The 10344-nt window shown below is 33.1% G+C and overlaps 1 protein-coding gene across 1 annotated transcript; it reads left to right on the plus strand.

Moving 5' to 3' along the window:
* Positions 1-277: 277 nt before the first annotated feature.
* LOC110880880 lies at positions 278-8676 on the plus strand. The gene is made up of 11 exons (XM_022129315.1): positions 278-350; positions 436-513; positions 618-656; positions 761-883; positions 3107-3301; positions 3409-3606; positions 3703-3945; positions 4058-4496; positions 4596-5536; positions 5608-6828; positions 7016-8676. The coding sequence occupies exons 1-11, from the start codon at positions 278-280 to the stop codon at positions 8674-8676; spliced, it is 5211 nt and encodes a 1736-aa protein (XP_021985007.1).
* Positions 8677-10344: the final 1668 nt, after the last annotated feature.

Here is a 10344-nt window from a genome sequence, read left to right on the forward strand (position 1 = left end):
ATACAAAAACTATACTTGGAAAGAGTGAAATTATTGGTAATTTTAATTTTGGAATAACTAATCAACCATAAATCAATAAAATCTTTTGCAATTTAAGTTGATATGGTATTAAATTGATTCCAAAAATAAGTAAACCACTATTTATATTGAACGAAGACTCTTATTTCTTTTACTTTGTAATCCTCCACTTTGTTCGTTTACTTAGCGGTTATACATTTAACGATTTGGTGTTCTTCTTCTTCTTCTTATTGCAGTAACCTTAATCGCATTTCCGGTAATGTCAAAAAGATCGAAAAGTGAAAATTTTTCTTCTTCATTAAAAGATGTACAGAATGAGAACATTGCAAACCGTAAGTGCCATTTTTTATTGATTTATCATAATAAATTATACATTTACAGACCAGGTTACTTAATTTTTCATCTACCGTTTTACAGTTATAGTCATGCCGAAAAGGTCAAAGCTTGAGTCTTCGTCTTTCGGCAAGCAACCTTGCACTACAAACAATTCAAGTGGTAACATTTTGATTATCTTTCCGTTTAATTAATATTAGGTCAATACATGGCTCTAACCATTGACATATACTACTTTTTCTATGCTTTTATTAATTACGTTGCAGGTGTGATATCAAGGATTCCATTTTCAGACATAACTAATGGTATACATATAATCCACACATATATGCATAATCCTTTAACATGCTGTTATAGTAGTTTTCTTTTTATTTATACTTTCTAAATTGTAATTTTATTTTTTTTTTAGTTCGAAATCCTGATACGAATAAGGAAGCGAAAGAGAGGCGAAGACAACGAAAAATCTATTTGGATTCTCGGAAAAATCAGTCTCTACGTAGACATTCTAACGCTCTCAGGAATGTATCTTCAGGTAATAGTTGTAAACTAAATCAAATTCTGAAAGGAACGTACCTTCATGTAGATATATTTTTAATAGTTACATGCATTCATGAAGATAATGTGACCACGATTGCGTCGTAAACATTTAAATAGCAAAACCTTTTGTCTGTAACAACTTATAATCATATATTGATGTTGTAATTGCTAGATGACCATTATATTTAAAGTAGCATTCCAACAGGATACATGTATCACAATATTTAAACATATAACATAGGCCAAAATATTATCAAGTTCTGTTCCAACAGCTAACATAAACAAAACATTTAAACAACTTCCTAAAAAACCAGTCCTACACACTTATATACTTATTGCCAAAACCGTTAGTTAGACAAAATTACCATATAAAATGGTTGAACGGTTTTGATCTATGGTACTAACCCCATTATTCTTCGATTACATCCCTAACAAAGAGTGTAGGCATGTCCTCATACCACTCTAAAACGCAAAGATAACCCATCTTGATGTTGTTTTCACGAACCCATGCTGGCCATCCCAGTACACTAAACCGATTTTTCTTTTTTGCTCTTTTTGGTTCAGCCGTGACGTTCAGATTTGTTTCCACACCACGCCTGTTTTTAATGGTCACCTTTCCGCAGCGATCGATTCCCATGGCTCTTGCAACCTTTACTGGTATCCGCTAAAAAATGCCAAACAAGTATCCAGACGGTAATGATAAAGGCACTAAGGACACCATATAACAACAACAGTTAACTTACTACACAAATAATCAATATAAATACTTACAAAACGTGTACAAGAGGAGGGCATGAAAATGAGATTTGGTTCTGGTGCGTCCCAGTCAATTTCTTCGGAAGTGAAAGATTCGTCTGAGTCCGAATCTGTTAGCATTATCACTTCCGTTTCTTTGTTATGTTTCTTTCGCTCAGTTGAAGAACGCGCCATTGACTACATACAATTATAACAGTAAATATTAGATGTTGATTATCATAGAACATATCGATTTTGGAAAAATCCCCAAATTTAATAACATTTGTGTGTAACACTTATGCCAAACAAATATACATATCAACAATTATCCTGACCAAATAACCTAAAACAAACAAAAATTGATGTTCAGAAAAGAATCAATCAATAATAATAATAATGCCCCAACGATAATCATTATCAAATCGAAACCCTAAACCGACCTAACCGATAAAACAAACAATACGAAACCGAATCCTGAAACAATAACGGCAGATTAAGATCACAAAACATGTAATTTCGCTCAGCCAAAACGCTAATCTATATAACATTATGAAACGACGAAGAGAATGCCGTTAAAAACTATATGTTGTCTATGAAAGAACATGTCGGTTTATGAAAAATCGTCAAATTTAGATTGCAAATCCCTAACACTGATTCAATTAAACCTCTAGGTTATGTGAGAAACATTAGTTTGAATCGTACCTGTTGTTGATTTCTCTTTTCGACGCTGATAATGTGAATGCCGATCGACTGTTAAACTTTGTATTCGTATGGAGACTGTTGTCATATATAGGGGCAACAATAGGGAAAGAGATAAGAATCATTGTTAGCTATAAAATATCTGATATATGATTTGACAAGTAGATGATTACTTATATATACTAATAAAACTATTTGATTACTTAATGTAATCAAATTATAAATATAAAACCGGTTGAATTTTTAATAAAAATAATAACTATAACATATTTTTAAAAAAAAAAATATGAAACAATGAAATTATTTTTAAATATACTGATTCACTATACATTATAAATGTTACTAATAAATATGAAATTTAAGAACTTACAAACCATTTTCATTGCCGGAAAGAAATAAACCTATCATTTTTGGTCCATTCCCATTCCATTTATCATGTCGTCGTTAAAACTACTGCAAATTGTAATATTCTACCAAACTGCAATACAACTTCCTTTATGTTACTCCTATGTCAAAAACATGACATTGTATTACACATAACAGTTTCCTATTTTCGAATACTTTATTTGTAGTTATACATCAAATTCTATTTATACACATGTATTGTATTTATACTCACGTATTTACTATTATCCCAGATGTCCAGCAACGAACACCATTGGGCAACATTTCAAACGGTATTATTTAACTTTTTATCTTCAGAGTATGCACATTTTCAATTTAAACCCTATCATTATATTTCATTTAGCTTATATGTGTTTTATATTTAATGATTGTCTGCAAGTTTTCATCCCTAAACTTACTCAAGATGAGAGTAAGGAGAGGCGTAAACTTAGAAAATTATACATCGATGGTAAACGTTATGGAACGCAAAAAGGTACATCACAATCTATACATGTTATAGCATCTACCTCTGGTTCTTCATCCATTCCGCATGACATGGTCAATGTTACAACAGAGGCGTCCATTGGATATGGAGGTAAAACTTTAATAAATGTTTGAAGTACGATATTATTAAAAAAAATTAAATTCTTTAGTGGATAATGTTTATATGTGAATTATCTATTTTTTATTATAAAACTACAGTTTTTGACCCGAGACTTCTTCAAAATCACTGCAAAGAGAGACGGAGGTTAAGGAAGTTATATTTAGACAGTAAAAGACCTACAAGTCTACAACGACGAAAATTACACCCTTCCAATACTTTATCATCTTCTTCTGAATTAAGATTGATATCTTCCAACACGCACAACGTTACTCCTACAACGTCGGTTGTACCTACAAGTAATAATTATATTTACCAAATAATTCAAATTTAATTTCAAAAACGGTATATATGTTTAAAAAAGTTAATAAGTTTGAGTATATTATGTTATTTAGGTAATCTTAGTTGTCTTACAAACAACATGACTACACCAATAAACATCCGTCGTTTTTCTCTATCTTCAAACATCACAAATTCTAGCAACACACCTACTATTCTACAAAGTTCTTCTTTACAGAGGATGTCGCCGGGAAAACGTAAGTTATTAAGTAAACCACGAGTTACAACTCCTATACCAATGATCGACTTAACGACAGAGGAAACTACAGATGATGCAATTTACAATGGAGTTTCAACAGGTATAAGATCAATTATTTTATTTATTTAATTAAGTAAATAGTATATATTTTTTTTTATACAAACTTATACTTCCTAAAGTAATATTATTTTTTTGTTCAACTAACATTACAGATTATTTTGATCATGGTGACCAATGTATTACTTGTGAAGTATGCAATGCTAAATTATGGGATGCTGAAAAAGGAAGGGGAAGAAAAGAGAAAGGAAGAATATGTTATTTCTTATGTTGTGGTTATGGCAAAGTAGAGCTACCAGATTATAAAGATGCTGTTCCAAGTTATAAGAAACTTTTTACGTATAAGGATAAAGAAAGCAAACATTTTTTGAATAATATTCGACGGTATAACTCCATGTTTGCTTTCACGTCAATGGGTGGTAAGGTTGATCACACTGTCAACAGAGGTAACGGACCATTCTGCTACAGAATTAGTGGAGAGAACTACCACAGCACTGGAAGCCTGCTTCCGGAAGACGGAGATCAACCTAAATTTTGCCAGCTCTACATTTTCGATACTGACAACGAACTTTCCAACAGACAATCCGTTTTTAGGTAAATATAATAAAGTATAATTTTTTCCCATCAAATCTTTCTATAATATATTTTTTATTAATATTGATGTTTGTTGACACTCCGCTATTTTTTAATCAGTCGTTCCAAGGATTCATCATCCGCGAGTGTCGCTGAACTTGATAGTAAACTGATTGAACATATAAAATGTGTTTTAGATTCAGAAAACCAGTTGGTAAAAGCTTATAGGATGGTTAGAGACTGTTTTCATGAAAACCCTGATCTTAATCTGAAGCTTCGTCTAATTGGTATTAGAGAAAAGGATGGACGAACGTATAATTTACCAACTTGTGGTGAAGTTGCTGCTCTAATTGTGGGGGATATTGCAAACACAATCAACAATAGAGATATAGTTATTGAAACGCAGACAGGTACTTTGAAAAGAATTAGTGAATTGCATCCTTCATACCTTGCACTTCAATATCCTATTTTATTCCCTTATGGAGATGATGGTTACAGAATTGACATCCCTCATCGAGGTGTCGTAGACGTAATCAATAAGAAACGTCCAAATTGTACAATGAGAGAGTTTTTTGCATATCGTGTGCAAGACAGAATTAATCAGTTTTCATTGATTCTAAATTCAAGGAGACTCTTTCAACAATTCTTGGTTGATGCGTATACTATGATTGAGAGCGAAAGGCTTAACTACATACGACTTCAACAAAAGAATCTAAGGTCAGATAGCTATGAAAGTCTATGTGAATTAAGAAATAAGGGCCAGCAAGACATATCTAAGGTTGGAAAACGAATCTTTTTGCCCTCTTCGTTTACCGGTGGCGCTAGATATATGATGCAAAATTATTTAGATGCCATGGCTATCTGTAAGTGGTTTGGTTATCCGGATTTTTTTATAACCATCACGTGCAATCCAAAGTGGCCTGAGGTAAAAAGGTTTCTTAGAGACACAAATCTTAAACCTGAAGATAGGCCCGATATACTGACGAGATTGTTTAAAATAAAGTTGGATTCAATTTGCAAAGATTTTAAAGAACGCCATCTATTTGGAAAAGTTGCAGCAGGTATTTTATCAAAATCCTTTTTATATACATATTAGATTATTTAAATCTACTAATGATTTCTTTTTGTACAGTTGTTTACACAATCGAGTTTCAAAAGAGAGGATTGCCTCATGCCCACATATGCTTATTCTTAGAAAATGAATCCAAACTTCCAACGGTAGGCCATGTTGATCCATTTATAACTGCAGAAATCCCTGATGAAGATGAAGATGCAGAATTATATGCGCTTGTGAAAGACTATATGATTCATGGTCCATGTGGTAACGCTAATTTAAGTTGTCCATGTATGGTTGACAATAAGTGTTCGAAGGGTTTTCCAAAAAATTTTCAAGATCATACTACACTGGATTCAAATGGATTCCCAATATACAAAAGAAGAGATAATGGTGCTTATGTAGTAAAAAATGGAATCGACTTAGACAACAGAAGTGTTGTGCCATACAACAAAAAACTTTTGAAACGCTACCAGGCACATATAAATGTTGAGTGGTGCAATCAAGCCGGATCAATTAAATATTTGTTTAAATATATAAATAAAGGCCCTGATAGAGCAACCATTGCTGTTGTCCAACATGATAATAACAATGAACAACTAGAACAAGACGATGTCAAAGAATATTATGATTGTAGGTATATATCGGCTTGTGAGGCATCTTGGAGGATCTTCGCCTATGATGTGCATTACAAGACTCCTTCTGTTATGAGGCTGCCTTTCCATCTTCCCGGAAAACAACCTGTTGTTTTTGGACCCGACGAGGATATTAATCAAGTCCTTAACAAACCATCTGTCAAAGCTTCAATGTTTCTTTCCTGGATGGAACGTAACAAAGACCCGAATGACACATTGGCCCGTACACTTACATATGTTCAGTTTCCAAGTTGGTATGTATGGAAGCTTGATAAACGTTGTTGGGAACCTAGACAAAGACATAAGTCAATTGGGAGAATTCACGCTGTAAGTCCGTCTCTTGGGGAAGCATATTATTTAAGAATTCTTCTTAACAAAGTGAAAGGACCAAAATCTTTTGATGATATTAAAACAGTTGATGGTAAGGTATATGATACATTTAGAGATGCATGTTATGCACTCGGTCTTTTGGACGATGACGCAGAATACATTGAGGCAATCAGGGAAGCAAATGAAACAGGATCCCCTTCGTATCTTCGTAATTTATTTGCTACTTTGCTATTAACAAATACGTTGTCCAGACCTGAGGTTGTATGGGAAAGCACATGGAGATACATGACAGACGACTTTATCTACAGACTTAGAAAATATCATCGTCTTACAGGTAATTGTTTTACACAAAATGTTGTTATTATCCCCTTTTTTTTTGTTTTTGGTTGCGTTAAAAAAAAAACAATTTTCATTTAAAGAAAACATGGTTTTGTGTTTCATTTATGCTATATGGTTTGGTTCATTAAATATTTTTTGATTTCATAACTTGATAATATATTTTTTTTTCCAATTTTTTACAGCTTTATCAATTCCAGATCACCAGCTTAAAAACTACGTTTTGAGTGAAGTTGAAAAATTCTTAGCCAGAAACAACTCATCACTCAAAAGATTTGAGACAATGTCGTACCCAGATACTGCGTCTATGTCTGATTCAGACAATCGTTTGATTAACGAGGAGCGTATCTACGACCAAACGAATCTTCAAGTTGAATTTAATAATCAACTTAATTTGCTAACTGAGGAGCAACGGTCAGTTTTCCAACAAATAATCAACGCAATTGAGGGTAACAAAGGTGGGGTTTTTTTTGTGTACGGCTATGGTGGGACCGACAAGACCTTCTTATGGAAGACATTATCTGCGGCAATCAGATCAAAAGGTCAAATTGTATTAAACGTTGCTTCAAGTGGCATCGCGTCGTTGTTATTGTCTTGTGGCAGGACCGCGCATTCCAGGTTTCGTATTCCATTGAATCTTACAGAGGATTCAGTTTGTCATATAAAACCTGATGGAGATGTTGCTAGACTACTACACGAAACAAACTTGATTATATGGGATGAAGCGCCTATGGTCCATAAGCATGCATTCGAAGCGTTGGATAGAACAATGAACGACATTTTCAATATCGACACTTCCAACAGATCAAACATCCGCTTTGGAGGAAAGGTTATTGTTTTAGGAGGCGATTTTAGACAGATCCTTCCTGTTGTTCCAAATGGTGGAAGACAAGAGATTGTCAATGCCTCAATAAGTTCGTCTTATCTGTGGAATACATGTAAGTTGCTGAGACTAACAAAAAACATGAGGTTAACAGTTGGAAGTTCAGCATCGGACGCTGAAGAAATAAAACAATTTGCCAAATGGCTTTTGGATATAGGTGAGGGAAATGTTGGTGGTCCAAATGATGGAGAAGCGTCAATTGTAATACCAAGCGACCTTCTAATCACTGATACATCGGATCCCATTTCAACTTTAATTGAATTTGTGTATCCTTCAATTCTCGAAAACTTCAACAATCAGAATTATTTCAGTGAGAGGGCTATACTTGCACCTAAGAACGAGGTTGTTCATGAAATTAATGATCGGTTGTTGTCACTATTCCCAGGCGAAGAACGAGAGTATCTTAGTTCAGACAGTCTTTGTCAGTCTGAAAATCCAAACGCTACACAACAAAAACTATACTCTCCTGATGTGCTTAACGGTCTTAAAGTATCCGGCTTACCTAATCATAGGCTAGCACTAAAAGTAGGCGTGCCGGTGATGCTATTACGTAACATTGACCAACAAAATGGGCTTTGCAATGGTACACGACTACAAGTCAAAAAAATGTATAACCGTGTAATAGAAGCCGAGATAATATCCGGAGGGAACATAGGCACTCGCACTTATATACCAAGGATTAGTTTGATACCTTCTGATAAAAAAATTCCTTTTGAGTTTCAAAGGAGACAATTTTCGTTGGCTGTTTGTTTCGCAATGACTATTAACAAGAGTCAGGGACAATCACTGTCTAGAGTTGGTCTGTATCTGAAGCAACCAGTTTTCACCCATGGTCAGCTGTATGTTGCTTTATCAAGAGTTAAAACCAGACAAGGAGTTAAACTTCTGATTTTGGACAATGACGGCAAACCTACTAATAAAACGACAAATGTAGTTTACAAAGAAGTATTTCGTGACTTGTGATCTCCATGTACTCATTCATCAGACGATCTTTCATTCCATGTAACTGTTCCATAAAAATCATAATAACATGTTTTTGAAGTTATTTAATTTTTAATTATTTTTGTTTTTTAATCAATTTTGTTACTGTAATAAAAAACGTTTATACTCATACACATACTTAAATATTAAACTAAAAGTATGCATAAATAAACAGTACGTTCACTTACAATCCTCTATCCATTATCTTCCATATACGCAATATTACACAAATTTGGATCATCATGCATCTGGATATATTACATTATTTGTCTCATTGTAGTTTACTAAATTATTATTACTTGAACGGTTATTTAATTCAAACGATTACTTCAATAAATTAAAGTTATTCATTTGTGTTTTAGTCCACCCGCGAACCTCGCGGGTTCTTAAACTAGTTTTCTTTTTAAAACAAAACTTAATATTTTAAAAATCTAATTGAAAGTTTTCATCATATTTTAAAATTCTGATTGAAAGTATTCATAAAAAACAACGGTTCTTTAAAATAACTTTTCCTCCAGTTAATGATTTTCTACATCTGAATCGTTTGATTCCTTTGTTTTTACTCCTTTAAGCAAATATGCTTGAGTCTGATTTCCTTCTCAAATTGAATATGTGTTTAACGTGAAAACCTAATTTCGTTTTCTATTTGAAACCTTAATTTTCTTATAATTTTTCTTTTTTGGTTTTGAAAATCAAAGATGTTTCTGATGCTGTTTCGAATCAGAGTACTTCAACGTTTTATGAAGTTTTTATCTTGGTTTGAATATTTCTCCAAAAAAAAAATAATGGATTAAAAAAAAATAGAGGCCGACAACAACTGTGATTTTGATTTTCAAACAACGATTTCATGTATTTGACTCTTTAAAGACGTTAAGGATTATGATTTAACTATTAATTTTTTATTCCGTTTCTGACTCGCCGGAATTTCTCACTAGAAAAAGGTTATCTTCGATTTAGTCATTTAATTTGCAAAGGCTCTGGTATCAATATACAAAAAGCTACTACCACCCAAAACCATATATTACGATTAAAGTTAAAAAAAAATTCAGGATTACCTTTGTGAGTGACGGTGGCGTCGATTGTCTCAGCTTTCCCGTTTGTCTGGCGGCTCAATGTCTGATCACCCGTAATGTTAAAACTTCTTGATCATCGGTGCCTATCACAATTTTACAACGCATGTAACAAGAATAGGTTCTTTTTTTTTTAGGGGGGGGGTTGTGGGATAACATGGAAGCGAATATAGGGTTTTTGGAGAGAGCACTTCGTGCTGATAACGTGTTGTGAAACTAACCTAATAACATAACAATATAGATGACATATAGGGAGAAAGAGATTATTATTTCATTGATATGTATGTATTACAATGATATACAAGAGAGATATATAGGAGTACAAAACTTGGAGAAGAAGCTAATCTACTTTTAATGTTGATAACCATATAATAATATATGTTTATAACAATACGAGCTATTTTAGCTTCAGAGCATATACCACTATGGTATACTAAAAAATTCAATTACTCACAAATAAATATAACCATTTTTTGGATATAGATATCTAGTTCGATAATACAATAAATAAAAAAAAGGGACACAAATAAACAGAGACAAATTGAAATTGATAAGTTCGAGTGAATGGATGGATCCCCCA

The sequence above is a fragment of the Helianthus annuus genome, chromosome 10, assembly GCF_002127325.2.
Source record: "Helianthus annuus cultivar XRQ/B chromosome 10, HanXRQr2.0-SUNRISE, whole genome shotgun sequence".
In the NCBI taxonomy this organism is placed as follows: domain Eukaryota; kingdom Viridiplantae; phylum Streptophyta; class Magnoliopsida; order Asterales; family Asteraceae; genus Helianthus; species Helianthus annuus.

Bases quoted from the DNA above. Each gene is read 5' to 3' on its own strand.
- LOC110880880 (XM_022129315.1), top strand. From the start codon at position 278: ATGTCAAAAAGATCGAAAAGTGAAAATTTTTCTTCTTCATTAAAAGAT. The intron at 657-760 runs GTATACATATAA...TTTTTTTTTTAG, and splicing joins ATTTTCAGACATAACTAATG to TTCGAAATCCTGATACGAAT. The intron at 884-3,106 runs GTAATAGTTGTA...ATTGTCTGCAAG, and splicing joins TCTCAGGAATGTATCTTCAG to TTTTCATCCCTAAACTTACT.